This window comes from Pipistrellus kuhlii, unplaced genomic scaffold (assembly GCF_014108245.1).
Source record: "Pipistrellus kuhlii isolate mPipKuh1 unplaced genomic scaffold, mPipKuh1.p scaffold_m20_p_3, whole genome shotgun sequence".
NCBI classification, from domain to species: Eukaryota; Metazoa; Chordata; class Mammalia; order Chiroptera; family Vespertilionidae; genus Pipistrellus; species Pipistrellus kuhlii.
Genome location: NW_023425529.1, coordinates 86,983,410 through 87,001,832, shown reverse-complemented (window position 1 = coordinate 87,001,832; position 18,423 = coordinate 86,983,410). Strand labels below are relative to the sequence as shown.

Here is an 18,423-nt window from a genome sequence, read left to right as displayed (position 1 = left end):
TGGGGGCACAAGGTGGAGCTTAATTCCTGCAGGCCACCCCAAGGGACCCCACCCGTGCACCAATTCATGAACTGGGCCTCTAATTCTGTTAATAAAAAACAATGATTTATTGAAGGATAGCTTTCTGGAAGATAAAGTTTAGTGTTCTTAAAAATAATTGAATTTTAAAATAATTACATCTCTGTTTTAAATAGTATTTTTCTTTTAAAAATATGTTTTATTGATTTTTTTTACAGAGAGGAAGGGAGAGAGATAGAAACATAAATGAGAGAGAAACATTGATCAGCTGCCTCCTGCACGCCCCCTACTGGGGATGTGCCCTCAACCAAGGTATATTCCCTCAACTGGAATCGAGCCTGGCACTCTTCAATCCACAGGCTGACGCTCTATGCAAATATTTGATTTATTAAAAAAAATCGAATATTTTTATTTGATAATTCCAAGGAAGCAAGTAACAGAGCTGTTTGATTTGCTTTATTACATACACTAGAAGCCTGGTGCACGAAATTTATGCAAGGGAGGGGGTGTGTTCCTCAGCCCAGCCTGCACCCTCTCCAATCTGGGACCCCTCGAGGGATGCCCGAATGCCTGTTTAGGCCCGATCCCAGTGGACCTAAATGGGCAGTCGGACATCCCTCTCACAATCCAGTACTGCTGGCTCCCAACTGCTCGCCTGCCTGCTCGCCTGCCTGCCTGCCTGATTGCCCCTAACCACTCCTTGCCAGCCTGATTGCCCCCAATTGCCCTCCTCTACTGGCCTGGTCATCCCTAAGGGCCCTCCCCTGCTGACCTGGTTGCCCCCAACTTCCCTCCCCTGCTGGCCATCTCGTGGTGGTCATCTTTTGTCCACTTGGGGGTGGCCATCTTTGACCATATGGGGGCAGCCATCTGTGTGTTAGAGTGATGGTCAATTTGCATATTATCTCTTTATTATATAGGATTATCAAGTACATGAAAGCATAAGGGTATTCATGTGGTATTTTTTAATAACAGAATTTTTTAAATTATGAAGTAATACATGCTAAATATAGAAAATTCAGAAAATCCTAAACTATGTAAAGAAAATAAAAATTACAAATAGTCCCACCAGTTAATTTTTTTTTTAATAATTCACTTATTCTACAAATATTTGACTATCTGCTATACTGTGTACCATTCTAGATATTTGGGATATGAAAATGACAGAAGTTCTTGTTCTCAGAAAATGAGATGTCAGATTCCAATTTCATTACAATTGTTATATTTCAATACCAATGTTATATTTAAAAGATAGGATTTAAGGATAGAGAATCTTGTGACGAGGCAAAAGTTTTTTTATTAATATAAGTTATAAATAAAGTATATTCTCATGTGAAAACAAATTTTAACAATTGTGCGGGTACTGAGGTACATAAGAACAGGTTTATGTATCTTTTTTCTTTATTGGATATTTACTGATTGCCTATAATGTGACAGGCACTGTTTTTATGGTAAAAATATAGCAATGAACTAGACGAAATGGATCCCTGTTCTTAGAGAGTTTACATGCTGGGAGGCAGTAAGAGAGATAAATAATAAACAAGTTAGCAAATTAATAAAGTCTAATGGCCAATGCCTGGAAGAAAATAAGATGATATGTATGGTCAGATCTCAAGTCTGCTATCATGATTAAATCTACAGCTGGTCACCAGAGTTCCTTTCAGCTATTAATAATTTGTTTTCCTCACCAGGGAAATTTTTAACTAATCCTGGCCTAAAGAAACATCCAGTGTCATCTTTGTTTCTTGCCCTTTTGTACTCTTTTTTGGAGATTGCTTGTTCAGTGAAGATATAATAAAAGTAGGCAGGAATTAAGAGAAGCAAGCATATGGAAAATCATTTTGGCTTTTCATGAAGTAGGGAGTTTGTTTGATTTTTACCAACTTGAGTTTGTATCTGTCAGTATCCCCAAAATACTCACTCTTTGTATGTTCTGAATTAAGAAAAATAAAACTCTACCAGGTATTAGGAGAGGAAACAAGGGAAAATAATTTTATTAATCCTTGTGCAAATTTGTTTTTGTTTTTAATTTCTCACATCTGTTAAAAAAATACCATCTGTGTCACCTTATAAAAAAACCCTCCTGATTTGACAGTCTTTACAATAGATGTGTAAGACTTGTGTCCTGCTTTCTTTAGTACATAAGAATTTGGAGTGTGACCCATGACTCATCAGTTGACATTGTGGTACATTTTTAGAAACAAAGAATGTGATAGCAGATTTCCATTATGCAGCAGTTGTGGAAGCAAATACAAGAAAACACAAATTTGTATGTTTGTGTCCTGTTGTTATTATGCTGTATGTTAAATTGATTCTTGGAAATGTATTGCAACACTGGACATTCCGATATGTTTGAATAGAATAGGCATAACCTATGTGTATTTCTTGCAAAAAAGATCCTTATTGTGCACCATTTTTCCAGTTTTTATGGTATGAAGTCACTTTGTAGATTAATTTGTAGGTTTGTGATTTACTTAGTTTTGAAACAGAGAACAGAAATGAAAATAAAGCATACTACTTGAGCATACTACTTCATTTTTAGTGCTCCATAAAACTGTTTTTATTTTTTGATGTGGACTTCTTATTTGCTTTACTTTCTAATCATGTATATAGGAATCAAGCTTGGCTACTTTCTAATTCCTGCTTTATTTCCTTTTGTCCATAGTATATTCCCATACATAAAAGTCAATCTGTACAAACAGATAATGAAGAAAAAGTCTCACTCCCACTTCTTTACCCTAAACGTCCAGTTTCTCCAAAGTTGACTGCTGTTAGGCCTTTTTTGTATTTCCTTCTAGACATAATTTGTGCATATGAACTCGGGGGTATATTTGTATAGAGAGTTATTTTGAAACATATGCTGTTCTGAACCGTGACTTAAATTAGCTCAAGATGTTTTTAATTTGCCAGTCTTTTTGAAATTTAACTGAGGCACCTTCTGTTTGCTGATCTCACCTGAATTATATTACCTTAAAAAATATTTATCTTGAAGAACACATGAACATACCTTGCAGAGGTTTTCTTTGCTGGATATGATTATATTATTTGAACTTTTAAAAACATAAATCATGACCCTGTTGATTATTCATTTTTAAAGGGAATGCTAAACATAATAAACATTAATTTAGTCATCTTTAAGATAACCTAAGAGAAAATAGGACATTTCCTCGGTTACTTTGATCTGGCAAATATAGTACAACCATTAAAGAAGACCTGTTTGAAAATTTTCAATTTTGCTAAAAAACTTGGTTATTAGGGAATATTATAGTACAAATTATACTGCATTAAAAATTACTTATTTAACAAGTCTGTTTGCTAATTGGAAGTATCTTGGTCCATCAGTTCTACAGATTGTACCTTTATAGTATTAATGTTTGTGTTATGTACTTTTAGAATACCTTCATTTTGAGAAGGGTTGATTGCATTCCTTTTCTTCTAAAAGGGAAAGAGGGAAAGGCACCTTTTTCCTTGATTCCAATTAGAATATGATGTTAGATGTAGAGGGGAGATAAAGGTAAATTAATCTCAGTAATTTATGAGTATCACCCTATAAAGATTTTAAATTTTCACTGTTATACTGCCTGCCTTTTGCTTGTGAAAAGTATAATAACTACCTATGATTTGAAGTTAGACCTTTTTTATCTAAAAGCCATTACTCTTTACTGGGTGGTTTCTATGGAAAATTAAAGTTGTGATAGAACCTTAATTATTTTATTCCTTCTTGCTAAAAAAAACTTTGAAGATCATTTCGGTTAAAACCACAGAGTTGATCAACAAAGAGGCAGGTTCCTTGTGTAAAAGGCAATTATTTTCTAGGGCTCATAGTAAGATGGTTTAAAAAACAACAACAACATACACACACACACACACACACACACACACACGCACACACACAATAAAAAAATATACCGCACAACTCAGTGGGATTGTCTTATGATAATGCAGTGAATTATTTTAGAGAAACCATGCTTTTAATCATAAAGTCTAAACAGGAAAAGCTGATTGGTTGCCACATCTTTTTTTCTTCCTATTCACCTAACATATGACAATCTTTTATCTCTATCTTTATTAAAACTGGAGAATGTACTAGTTGTATTCTTAACACAATGCTTTAGCTTCTTATTTGTTTAATTTTGGCTAGTGGTCTTAGAGCTTAAGTGGTGGAATGTTTGAAAGAATAAAGGGGTTTAAGAGTAATTGCTTTTGGTGTTCCAGTCAAGATGGTAGAGTAGGTAAGTGCAGTGTTTACCTCCTCCCATGACACCATCAAAATTACATCTAAGTTATAGAGAACTCAACCTAGAGAACCACCAAAAGACTAGCTGAACAGAACTTCTATAACTACATATATAAAGTAGAAGTCACTTTGAGACCTGTAGGAGGGATGGAGACATGGAACAGGCTAGTCACATACCCATGTGAGAATTGGGAGTGATATCTTGTCTATATTGGTGCCCCCTAAGGAGTGAGGGGTCACAGCTCCAACCTCAGGGCTCCATAGCCAGCAGCTGGCTGTGAAAATCCGTAAGGATTCTGTCCTCATGAGATGGAGTGTTGCTGTAAATTCAGGTGTCCTCTTAAAGGACCCATGCACAGGCTCACTCAGAGGCTCTTACCCTGGGCTCTAGTGAAGAGAAAGCAGCTTGAAAGACACCAATGACATACAGAGGGAAACTAAATTGTGCAGGCTTCAAACCAAGTGCCGCCATTGTCCCTGTGTTGAGCCCTCCCCCAAGAAAGCCTATAGGAGCAAGAGGTTGCCAAATCTGAATCTGCATTAACCTATTGAACACCACTTTTCCACACTGATGACTCCCTGAGATACCATTCCACCCAACTCAGTACTGTTGGTTCTTTCAGAGGCTGTGCCTCTTGGGCAGCTTCAGCCTGGGCTTCAAACTTTCTTAAAAGCTCCTCAAAGCTCCTGTGGAAGTGGCAACTTGCCTTGGTGTGCCCTGTGCCTTTTGCTGAGTGGTCTCGGGCATGCTGCAGGTGACAGCCAGCTTTTGGCTGCAGTTTGGCCTCTTCCATGTGCCTCCAGGTCCAGCTGCAAATAGTGGATCACTTTGTAGTTCTTATCACCCAAGCTGAGCACAGGTAGCAGATGACCTTGGTTTGCACTGGAGTCCCTTCCAAGAGGCCCCAGAACCAACACACCTGGTAATCGGTCTCAGACCACAATAGAACACTACCTAATTAGCTCCATAAATGGCATACCCAAGGTCTTATTGGGCACCAGAGTCCCACTGAGGTGAATCCCACTCTGTAGAGTCACCTCACAATGTGGTTGTGGCCAGTCTTCACAGTTAGCTTGAGGATCATCCCTACTTACTGATTATCAAGGCTTTACTGCAATTAAAGTGTGCACACAATCCACACAAGGGACACTCCTGGGACACCGGGCTCAGGCGGCCAAAGAAGGTCACTGGACCCTTCTGTAGAAAGCTACCCTGCCAAGACCAGGAGACATAGCAGATCTACCTAATACATAGCAGCAAATACAGAGAGGCAGCCAAAGTGAGGAGACAGAGAAACATGTCCCAAATTAAAGGAGAGAAAAATCCAGAAAAATAACTGAATAAAATGGAGACAAGCAATCTACCAGATACAGAGTTAAAAGCACTGTTCATAAGGCTGCTCAAGGAATGTAGAGGAAGAACTCCAACAAAGAGAAAGTAAGCATAGAAAAGGACATAGAGCCCTAGCCAGTTTGGCTCTCTTACATGATGCTTTTCTCTCTCCCCTTCCACTCTCTAAAATCTCAATGGGAAAATATCCTCAGATGAGGATTAACAAAAACAAAAAGCAATAAAAGGACATAGAAACCATAAAAAAGAACCAGTCAGAAATGAAGAATATACTAGAAGGAATCAGAGTAGAATAGATGAAGCAGAGGATGGAATCAGTGTTAGGAAGGTAAAGTAGTGGGAAATAATCAGAATAGCAAGAGAAAAAAAGAATGTTAAAAAATGAGGAAGGCTAAGAGACCTCTGGAACACCATCAAGCATACCAACTATTTGCCTATAGGAGTACCAGAAGGAAAGGAGAGAAAGCCAAGGTTTGAAAACCTATTGGATGAAATAATGACTGAAAACTTCCATAACCTGGTAAAGAAAATAGACACACATACACAGGTGCCGAGCAGCTGGGGGCAGGGCAGGACGCTTGTGTCATCCCCATGCGACAATACGGACATATCGTACCATCCCAGCTGCTCCTGGCCTCTGGGCAGTGTGAGAAGGCAGAAAGGCGGCTCTGGCTGGAGCAAAGGTAGTGCAAGCAGTCAGGGGAAGAAAGGCCCATTCTTGCTCAAATCTTTGTGCATCGGGTCTCCAGTAGGATGATAATAATATATTTAACTTAGCTAGAATAAAAAATTCAATTTAAATACCTTTTGTATTTTCAACTATCAGACTTCTAAATATTGAAAATAGTAAAATTAACCAGGATTAAAATAATTTGGGAAAAGTTAGGATACTTATACATTACTGTAGGAGTCAAACTTTTGTTTACCATTTGGAGGCCAGTTTAGTAAAGTGGTAAGTCAGAAGCCTTCCTCTCACTTTGGCCCAACATTGTAACTTTTTTAGAATTTGCCTAAAGGAAATAATTGATCACAAGAGTGAAAAGTAGGATGAGAACTGGAATAGAGTGGTATAATTTAAGCCAAAGGATCAGAGTTTCAAGGAGAAAGGTCATGATATTGCAAAGAAGTAAAATAGAATTTGGAACTGAGAAGTGACTATTAGTTTTGGCAGTTAGACATTTATGACCACAATAGAACCAGTCTCAGTGGCTGATGGAAATTTCTAACACCTAGTGTCTGCCCCCTGGTCAGTGCACACCTAGAAATTAGAGCCTGCAAGCATTGTTTTATATTTAAAAATATTGAAGGTGCAATGGAAATGGGGAAAATGTTAATAATTATATAAGAATCTTTTGTTTTTATTTTCTGAATTGTTGAGACTGAACTTTTTCATATATAGGGGAAAAATAAGAGTGAGGTTGGAGAAAGATGAGATAAGTGACAATAGTTGCCAAAGGGGCTGGATATTGATCTCTGGCAAAAGAGAAATTAGCCTTTAAATAGGAGAGGGAGAAGTCTGATGGAAGAAAAAATGAATTAAGGAGTTGTACAGATACAAATTATAAACTTGTGCAGATGGAGGTGAAAAGTGTTTTGTTTTATTAAATGGATGAGAGATGCTATCATCTCTGATAGTCTCAATTCCTCTAAAAATACAAATTTTCCTCTTTCCATATGGCATAATTTCACAAGAATTGTCTTTGCTTTAATTCCCCTCTTCCAGTTCTCTTTGGAACTCTTTCCAGAAAGATTTTGCTCTCACCATTCCACCCAAGCTCTGTATTAAGGTCACTGATGAATTTCATGTTGCTAAATCCAATGTTTAATTCTCAGTCCTAATCGTATTATCCTTGCTTGCAGTATTTGACACAGTTAATCATTCCCTACTTCTTAAAATACTTTGTTTGGTTTCTCCACAACACACTCTCCTAATTTTCATCTACCACAATTACCACTCCTTCTCAATTTGGCTCCTCCCTATCCCCCAGACATCCTAATGTTGAAATGTCCCAAGGTTCAGGCCTAGACTCCTTCCTCTATTCTACTTACACTCATCTACTCTTCTTTGGTGATCTGAGGGCTTTTCATACTATCTATACACTCATGCTTCATAATCAGGGTCAGGCTACTTTTGTCCTTAACAAAACTCGCACAGCCAGGCTTTCATAAAATACCTTACCTTGTTCCTATAATTACTTAATTTACTATTGGGTTATTTTGAAGCAAGAAAAGACTGGATTTATCTTCCTTTTCTCTTACTAAGTAGTTATAAATTTTCCTAGAGGCCTGGTGCACAGATTTGTGCACCGGTAGGGTCCCTCGGCCTGGACTGCACCCTTTCACAATCTAGGGTCCCCTCGGGATTTCAGAGAGCCTATTTCAGCTTGATCCCTGCAGGCCAGGCCAAGGGACCCCACCAGTGCATGAGTCTGTGCACCAGGCCTCTAGTATGCATATAAGATCTTTGGTTAGTATCTTCCCGCCCTCCCTTCTCCCTCCTTCTTTCTGAGATTCATTCAGCATTCTGTTCCATGTTTTCATGCTTGTGGTTTCCACTCCTGCATTGAGTGTCTGCCCCCTGATCAGTGCACATCATAGCTACTGGCTGGCCGGGTGGTCACTTAGACTTTTATATACAGACAGCCCTCAGGTTATGTCAGACTCAGCATACATCATTTCATGGTTATGTCACCATCTTTCATTTATTTGTTTTTTAAAAAAGTTCCATCATTTCAATGTGTGTACATATGTGCTTTATGGTTTTTATTATTTATTTACCACAAGTAAAGGTCAAGAATTGTTATCTTGCCCAAAACCGGTTTGGCTCAGTGGTAGAGCGTCAGTCTGCGAACTGAAGGGTCCCAGGTTCGATTCCGGTCAGGGGCATGTACGTTAGTTGCGGGCACATCCCCGGTAGAAAGTGTGCAAGAGGCAGCTCGTCGATGTTTCTCTCTCATCGATGTTTCTAGCTCTCTATCTCTCTCCCTTCCTCTCTGTAAAAAAATCAATAAAATATATATTTTTAAAAAAAAAAGAATTATCTTTCTTTAATTTTTTTTACTGTTTCACTTCATTACTGCTGTGTATGTGCTTATGTAGGTGGGTTCCAACTTATGGCAAAAATCACGTATCGAATCATAGGAATGGATCTCCAATGTAACCTGAGGACCTACTGTATATAGATGACTTAGGGCAAATGAAAGTCTGTCTAAACTTCTATTTCTTTATCTTTAATAAGAGTAACAATAGCTAACACTTATATAGTACCTATTATGTGTTGGGTATACACATACATATTTATTATTACTCCCATTTCACAGACGAGAAAGAAACAAATTTAAGGTCACAAAGCTATCCTCACAGACTGGCTGAGCCACCGGGGTATGTGCTACTTATGCTATATGGTCTCACAAGCCTTGAATCAATGTTCATATGCACATGTTAGCAATCTACTCATGATAATTTTTCATTTAATGTTTATTTTGTGGTAAAAGAGGTATTTCAGGGTTGGAGATCATGCAGTTGTTATTGGATATTACAAATGGGACCATATTATTTTTCCTCTTGAAAAGATTTGTGATAAAATTAAACTAATCAAATAACTAAATTATTTAGAGACTTAGAAAATAGCTAAAACATAATGGTTTTAAGAGAAATGCTTTCTTAGTCATTATGTGGGAGGCTAGATTCACAATATATTTTCTTGAGGAAAAGAAAAATTAGAATAACCACTGTCACAAACAAAGAAGAGCAAAGGTTATATGAAGTGTCTTGCTGATTGAATAGAAAACAAATGTCTGTAAACCTTCTATGTTAAATACCTGGGTTGAAGCAATAGTCTGCCTGAGATAAATGATATTTCTGTCCTTAATCTCACATACTTTGTACTGATATATATATATATTTTTTTTGTACTGACATTTAAAAAGTTAGCAGTGCTCAGATGGTAAAGAAGAAATCTCACAGGTTGTAAAATACAAAAAGGGTCTGCTCTCTTCATGTTGGCACTGGTAGGAGTTTAGATTACAGGCTGTCCTATTGATATTACTAGAGGCCCGGTGCACGAATTCGTGCATGGGTGGGGTCCCTCCACCTGGCCGGTGATCAGGATGGCTGGCTGGCGGGGAGGGGCTGTGGGAGGTTGGCTGGCCACGGGAGGTTGGCTGTGGGAGTGCACTGACCAGCAGGGGGCAGCTCCTGCATTGAGCATCTTCCTTCTGGTGGTTAGTGCACTCATAGCAACGGGTCGACTGGTCATTTGGTAGTTCGGTTACTTAGGTTTTTGTATATATAAATATTAAGTAGTTTTTAAAAAACCTGCAATTTATCTGACATCAGCCATCCCATCTGAATCCTGTCCCACCCCTTCATAATTCATGGCAGTTCTTAATAAATGTGTTAAAATGTTAATCTTGTTTTTCTAATAAATATATCAGATAAGTAAAACAGCAAAATATATATATACTAGAGATTCAGTGCACAAGAGTCCCTCAGCCGGTCTGCACCCTCTTGCAATCTGGGAATCTTTGGGGGACATCCCTCTCACAATCTGGGACAGCTGGATCACTCGCCTGCTTGCCTGCCTGCCTGATCACCCCTAACCTCCTCTGCCTGCTGGCCTGATAGCACCCCTAACTGCTTGCTCCCCCGTACCAGCCTGATCATGCCCCTAACTGCTTGCTCCCCGCATCAGCCTGATATCGCCCCTAACTACCTGCTCCCCCACGCTGACCTGATCTCTCCTTTAACTGCTTGCTCCCCTACTGGCCTGATCGCCCCTAACCAACTCTGCCTCAGCCCCCGCCACAATGGCTTTGTCCGGAAGGAAGTCAGATGTCTGGTCAACCCAGTCTAATTAGCTTATTACCCTTTTATTAGTACAGATGGTTGGAGGAGAATTTTATTATTGAAACAAATGCTAGAGTCCTTAACTTGGTGTCCTGCTCTTTTTCTTCTTGGAGCAGGGATGCTGAGTCTTATAATTACTCTGCCCAAGTACATGTTCTTTGCCTCAGAGGTCTTGATCTGCTCCCCATTCCCTGAATGTAAGTGCACTCTCAAGCTCCTGTGACTTAGCATTGAGATGCCCTTGTCCATTTATTCTCTTGGGTTAATGCTTTCTGTCACAACCCAGCAGTCATATTTTTTTTCCTTTTGAAAGTATTTCCAGCCTTAAAGCTGAACTCAATTAGATGGCAGTTCTCTCCTTTCTCTATATTGATATAGCATCCTGTGCACAACTTTCTCAGAGTAATTATTGCATTGAATTTTAATAGTGGGTTTGCTTAACTGTCCTCTCCCTACCTTTCTGCCCTTGTCCAATGTTTGGCACATACTAGACACTGTAAATATGTACAGAAAAATGAATAGAAACAAATGCTGCCTTTAGAGTTGACTTTTTAACCCCTGGTGCTCCAGCAGCTGGAATCTGGAAACTTTACCAAGGGGAGCCTACACAAAATCGAGGTAGGCTGTTTTAAGAGTATTATGTTGGAGGGAATGCATGTACGTGCACGCATGCACACACACATATAAATACACACACTGCTGCTTCTCTGAGCAAGCCAGGACAAATGGAATAATTGAATAATATGAGGTGGAATTTAAATTTATAACATGTCTTATCTGTTTAATTGAATTACAACAGGGTTTTCTTTAATGGCATTAAATAGCATTGTATTTTATGAAGGTTGCATAGTTTATATATGCTATTAAAATTTATCTTTGTTTAATCTATGTTATATATAAAAAGAATATTCAAATATTATATATTTTGAAATCCATTTCTCCCCAAACATGGTGTGGAACAAAGGCCATTTTTTAAACATATACTGAATTAACTTTGAAACTACATTTCAGAGATGCAGTCTTTGATATAGTGTTATAAATGCATAAAATCAGTCAGAAGCAAAGAACCATGATTGGGATTGCCAGTGCAAATGTATTACGTAGTATATCTCAAGTTACATTACATATTCTGTAGATTAATGGGCTCTAAAACAATCATTGAGCAGTGAGGTAGTTGTGGATTTCAGTTAGTAAATAAAACAAATTGGTTGTTTCTTATGCCATGTCATATAGTATATGACATCTTTGCTTTTAATTACCTTTTTTTTTTTTTTTTTTTTTTTTTTTTACTGAGAACTTGGCAGTGTAATGCATTCTTACCCAACTAGCAAACTAATTTCATTTTTGTTTCATGACTAATTTGTTACCTGTTCTAAATTTTACTGTGATTTCTTTTTAATATTTTTTCTATTTTTGAAAATTTATAGTATTTTTCAATTAGACATTCTACTTTGCTATCTTTACTCTAAGTCCAACGTGATCTAAATTTTAATATTTTACTAAAAAAGAAATTAACTGGTAATATTATATTAATACTTTTAGTCTAGTCTCTCTTGATGGATGTTAATTACTTTTTCTTTGTTTGTTTTGTTAATCTAGAAACGGCTGGTTTTAGTCAAATACATCACTATCTGTTAAAAGAAACCAGACCTGAAATGGAAGTAGAAATCTAATGTATGAAGACACAGAAACTGCTTCAGTTGACTCAAAATGGGAACAAGTGAAGAGATGGTATCGGTGGAACACACCTCCTCGTCCTTCAATCCTCTGTGTTTTGAATGTGGTCAGCAGCACTGGACAAGAGAAAATCACTTGTATAATTACCAGAATGAAGTGGATGATGACCTGGTCTGCCATATTTGCCTTCAGCCTCTATTACAGCCATTAGACACCCCCTGTGGACACACATTCTGCTGCAAGTGCCTCAGAAACTTCTTACAAGAGAAAGATTTCTGTCCATTGGACCGAAAAAGACTTCACTTTAAGTTGTGTAAGAAGTCTAGTATTCTAGTTCATAAACTTCTGGACAAATTATTAGTTGCATGTCCTTTTTCTTCAGTGTGCCAGGATGTAATGCAGCGCTGTGATCTGGAGGCACATCTTAAAAACAGGTAAGTAAAAAATATGAAAGAAAGAAAAAGTGATTCTAGGTTTTATAAAATGGCTGTTCAAAAACTTGATTAAAAATATACCAAGGCATCAATAAATAAATGAACAAATAAAATACAAGAGATACAATAAATGAATAAGTTGTTTGGAATATCGGTTTTATAAAAAAAAAAAAAAGCATGAATATAAAAACTGTGGTAAGGAAGTACCATTTTATACCTATTAATGATTTTGCTGGTAAAATATGAAGGTACTATATATACATGGGTAGCAGGATATAATGATATACCCTTTTGCAAGACATTTAGAAAACTGTAATTGTAAATATCCTTTTATCCATATTATTATCCTAAGAAAATAATCCACAAAAAGGAAAGATTGTATATAAGGATGTTCATTGTCACATTGAGCATAGTTCAGTAAATTGGACTCAATCTAATTAACAGTAGAGGAAGAGTTAAAAACAGTAGTGCATCAACTCAATGGGATATTATGCAGCCAATAAAAATGATAGATTTGTTGTAACATGGAAACTGTGAGGGCACATATAGTAGGCAACTGATCGATTTTTCTCTCCTCGCCTTCCCACTTCCTCTCTCTCTAAAAGTCAATAAACATATCCTTGGGTGAGGATTATTTTTAAGAAGATTCTGCATTTAGGGACTAGTCTGAATAAGAACTCAAGGTGGAAATTTTAAAACACTTAGGTTTTATTTTTATCCTAACAAAAACTTTTTAAAAGGTTAAATAATTTTTTTAAATATATTTTATTGATTTTTTACAGAGAGGAAGAGAGAGGGATAGAGAGTTAGAAACATCGATGAGAGAGAATCATCGATCGGCTGCCTCTTGCACACCCCCTACTGGGGATGTACCTGCAACCAAGGTACATGCCCTTCACCAGAATTGAACCCGGGACCTTTCAGTCCACAGACTGACGCTCTATCCACTGAGCCAAACCGGTTTCGGCTAAAAGGTTAAGTGATTTATTTAGCTGATTATTTAGTGAGATTTATAATTTGACTTTGGTAAAATTCTTGATCTTTAAATTTATCTATACCCTTAGACGGAATAAAATACATCGCATGTCTTTTTTTTTTTTTTTTTTAATATATTTTATTGATTTTACACAGAGAGGAATTGAGAGGGATAGAGAGTTAGAAATGTTGATGAGAGAGAAACATCGACCAGCTGCCTCTTGCACACCTCCCACTGGGAATGTGCCCACAACCAAGGTACGTGCCCTTGACTGGAATCGAACCTGGGACCTTTCAGTCCACAGGCCGATGCTCTATCCACTGAGCCAAACCGGTTTTGGCACATCGCATGTCTTAAGTAGGTCGAATCACATAAAGTGACAGAAATGTACTCATTTCTAAATTTCAAATTTAAGTCACTTGTGTAGTATAAAGCTGCAGCAATTTTAAGTTATATGAAAACAATTGAGTACAATACAGGGTGGGGCAAAAGTAGGTTTACAGCTGTTTGTGTGGAAAATACAACCTATATATATAAAAAGCCAGTGACCACAACACCATAATTGGAACAACAGTAGCTATGATACCCACTGTGGCCAGCAAACCAGCCCAATCGTGGGTGGGGCTAGCTGGCCAATCCTCCACAGCCCTTCCCCCCCCCAGCCAGCCCCAACCTCCATGGGCCCCCACCACCCTGATCCACCTGCAGCCCCCGGCCAGCCCCACCCCTGATTGCCCCTCTCTACCCCAATGGGGAACAAGGTCGGCAAGCCAACCTCCTTCAGCCCCTTCCCTGACCTGGCCCCACCCCAGATCACCCCCCCACCCCAATTAGGGGCAGGGCTGGCCAGCCAACCACCCATGGCCCTTCCCTCAGGCTGCTGGCTCCGATTGGCTCCCCCAACCACATTCAGGGGCAGGGCCAGCCAGCCCACCATCCACAGCCCCTCCCCACAGCCAGCCCCACCCCAATCAGCCTGCAGCCACTCCCCCAACCAGCTCCACCCCCACTGGCCCCCCACATATAGTACCAGTCAGGGTTGGGGCTGGCTGGCCAACCTCCCCTAGCCTCTAACCCCTGATTAACCCCACCCCATTCAGGGGTGGGGCTGGCCAGCCCACTACCCAGTCACTCCCCACAGCTGGCCCCACCCCCATTTGGCCTCCCCCACCCAATCAGGAGCAGGGCCTTTTTGCCAATTGCCCAGCCCTGATGAGCCCCTATCAGGGTTGGCCAGCCAGCCAACCTCCCACTGTCTCCTCCTCCCAGGAGATCCACCCTGATTTGGGCTGGGCCGGCCAGACCCCACCCATGCACAAATTTGTGCACTGCACCACTAATTAATAAATAATACAAGAATAAACTATTTCATGTTCTCAAAAAAAGCTTCCTATAGTAGATTTAGAAATACCGTGTTTCCCCGAAAATAAGACATGCTCCGAAAATAAGACCTAGCACATGGAAAAATAAGACATCCCCTGAAAATAAGACCTAGCGCATCTTTGGGAGCAATAGTTAATATAAGACACTGTCTTATTTTCAGGGAAACAGGGTAGTATAAATCTGGCATAGAGTAACTTTTCATTACATTCACACATAAAATCATAGAATTTAAAGAGATTAATTTCACTTTACAAATCAGGAAACTGAGTTACAAATACATAGTGCTAATTAATAATATAGTTAGACTTAAACGTCCATATTCTTCTTTACTATTCTAATATGCCATGCTGACTTTTCCACAGGTTGAATCATGTTCTCTACTGCTATGTTGTCCCATGCACCAAAGGGTCATGGGTTCAATTCCTGGTCAAGGGCACATACCTGGGTTACAGGTTCAATCCCCAGCCCCTGGTCAGGGTGAGTGCAGGAGGCAACCAATTGATGTGTCTCTATCACATTATTTCTCTCTCTCTCTCTCTTTCTCTCTCTCTCTCTCTCTATATATATATATATATATATATATGTATATGTATGTGTGTGTGTGTGTGTGTGTATGTATGTGTGTGTATATAACTGCCCCCCTCCCCACTCTCTTCTCTCTAAAACTCAATGGAAATGCATAAATTTTATCACCAGCAAGTGATTCATTGTATAAAAGTTATGATGTCTTTGTTCTTGAATTTTTAGGATTTGACCCACTGACTTTTCAGCTACAACTAAAACTATTTGTGAAAGACGAATGTGTTTTTAAATAAAATTACTAGTTATTAACAGATTGTATGTTAGTAAAACTATGAAGAATTTGAAGACATGAAAAAGTACACTTCTTTGAAAGGAGACTTAAAACATTAAAGAAATATTCTGTATATTGTACTAAGCATATTACATTTTAGTAGTTACTTTGTGAGATTCTGCCAAACACCATCAACTTTAAAACATCCCTCCTCCCCTGCTCTACACCTCTTTCCTGCCTCACCCTCAACAATTTAACATGTAAAGCTTATAAGAATTGTAAATATTATATTTTTGTTGTTAAATTGAGCATTGTGCCCTAGTTTATGACAAGATTCAGGATTATTTTACTTTCCTCTTTAAAAAACATAATAATTTAACATTCTGGTAAAAAGTGTGTACACTATAGAGAAAATCTTTAAAGAAGTCTTTTTCCATGCTGAGACCTTTCCTAGATCATCAAATGGTATTTTTGTTTGTTTGTGTTTTGTTAATCCTTACCCATTGATATTTTTAGAGAGAGTGCAAGGGAAGAAGGGATGTGGAGAGAGAGAGAGAGAGAGAGAGAGAGAGATATCAATGTGAGACACATCAATTGTTTGCCTCCCACACACGCCTCCACTGGGATCAGAGATGAACCTGCAACCCAGGTTGACCTGGGACTCAAACAGGGACCCTTCAGTGCGTGAGCCCATGCTCTATCTACTGAGCCAATTTTCTGAGCCACAATAGCCAAGTTTCATCTAATGGTTTTAAAGTCTTTATGGGTCAGGATAGGCTGAGGCAAGATTGCTCTTTTACATTCACATTTTAGCTTGGAGGGAAATTTGAATTTGGCACATTTTTTAAAATAAAATTTTATTGATTTCAGAGAGGAAGAGAGAGGGAGAGAGAAATAAAAAGCGTTAATGATGAGAGAGAATCATTGATTGGCTGCATCCTGCACGCCCCTCACTGGGAATCAAGCCTGTAATCCAAGCATATGTCCTTGACCCTTCAATCTCAGGCCAAAGCTCTATCCACTGAACCAAACCAGCTAGGGTTAGTTTGGCACATTCTTACCAATATCCATTTCTCATATATAATGTAAAAAACAGATTACATTTTATATATACATGTGTATATATATGTGTGTGTGTGTGTGTGTGTGTGTATTCAAATCATGTATCTGGTAAGAGTCTAGTATCCAGGCTATATAGGGTTCTTATCCTATCTAATAAAAGACTATTATGCAAATTGACTTTACCTCTGCTACACCCATAAACCATGCCTACTAGCCAATCAGGAGCAAGAATGCAAATTAACCCAACCAAGATGGCTGTGGCCACGGAACGAGCAGAAGGCTTGGGTTTCCGCTGCAATGGAGGAAGCCACGCTTTCTGTCTGCCCTGGCCTGCCCTGCCTTCTCTCAAGGCTATAAAGTTTCAATTATAGAAGATAAATAAATCTCAACAAAAAATGGTGGGAGCCACGGAGCTGGAGAGAGCAGGCTTGAGTTGCCCCTGGCAATGGAGGAAGCCAAGCTTCCTGGCCTGCCATGGCCTCTACTCAAGGCTACAAAGTTTCAATTATAGAAGATAAATCCCAACAAGAATGGCTGTGGCCACAGAGTGAGCAGGAGGCTTGGGTTTCCCCAGCGATGGAGGACACCAACCTTTCCTAATGCCCTGGCCTGCCCTGGCCTCTGCTAAAGACAACAAAGTTTCAATTATAGAAGATAAATAAATCCCAGATCCCAGGGCCTCCACTTGGGTCGCTGGGGGATGTAGCCAGCCTGCAAACCACCACAGGCCCCTCTCCCGGGCCGCCACATGCCCCAAGGGAACTCCCAACCTGATCTAGGACACACTTCAGGGCAAACCAGCCAGCCCCCACCCATGCACCAGGCCTCTATCCTATCTAATAAAAGAGTAATATGTAAATTGACCATCACTCCAACACACAAGATTGCTGCCCCCATGTAGACACAAGATGCCAGCAGGGGAGGGCAGTTGTGGGCAATCAGGCCAACAGGGGAGGGCAGTTGGAAGGGACCAAGTCGGCAAGGGAGGGCAGTTGGGGGCAATCAAGCCTGCAGGGGAGAGCAGTTAGGGGTGACCAGGTCAGCAGGGAACGGAAGTTTGGGGGCACCCAGGCCTGCTGGGCAGAGCAGTTGGGGGGCACCAGGCCTGCAGGGGAGGGCAGTTAGGGGCAAATAGGCTGGCAGGGGAGCAGTTAGGTATCAATCAGGCTTTCAGGGGAGTGGTTAGGGGATGATCAAGCTGGCAGGGAGAAACGGTTAGGGGCAATAAGGAAGGCAGGCAGGCAGGCAAGCAGTTGGGAGCCAGTCCTGGATTGTGAGAGGGATCCCAGATTGGAGAGTGTGCAGGCTGGACTGAGGGACCTCCCCACCCCTGGGTTATAAATTTCATGCACCAGGCCTCTAATAGTTAATAAAAACTCAAGTCATTCAGTTTTTTTGTTTTGTTTTTTTGTTTATGTTCATTTAAGGATATATTTTCCATTGATTTCTAAAGAGAGTGCGGGGCGTGGGGGGGAGAAAAACATTGATGTGACAGAGACAGATTGTTTGGTTGACTCCTCCATTGATATCTTGACTGGGGGCTGGATATCAAACCTACAACCCAGTTATATACCTTTGACCTCGAATGGAATCCATGACCCTTTGGTGCTTGGGCCAACACTCAATAATTGTCTAGGGCTCAAG

General features: G+C 39.6%; 1 protein-coding gene across 4 annotated transcripts in view; it reads left to right on the top strand.

The window, feature by feature from the left end:
* LNX2 (ligand of numb-protein X 2) overlaps positions 1-18,423 on the top strand; it is a 62,053-nt gene that overhangs the window by 13,123 nt on the left and 30,507 nt on the right. For all 4 annotated transcript variants that reach the window (XM_045588473.1, XM_045588471.1, XM_045588472.1 and 1 more), the window contains one exon: positions 12,054-12,565. In XM_045588473.1, coding sequence (XP_045444429.1) covers positions 12,165-12,565 — 401 coding nt within the window. In that variant the 5' untranslated portion in view covers positions 12,054-12,164. The remainder of the gene's footprint in view (positions 1-12,053; positions 12,566-18,423) is intronic.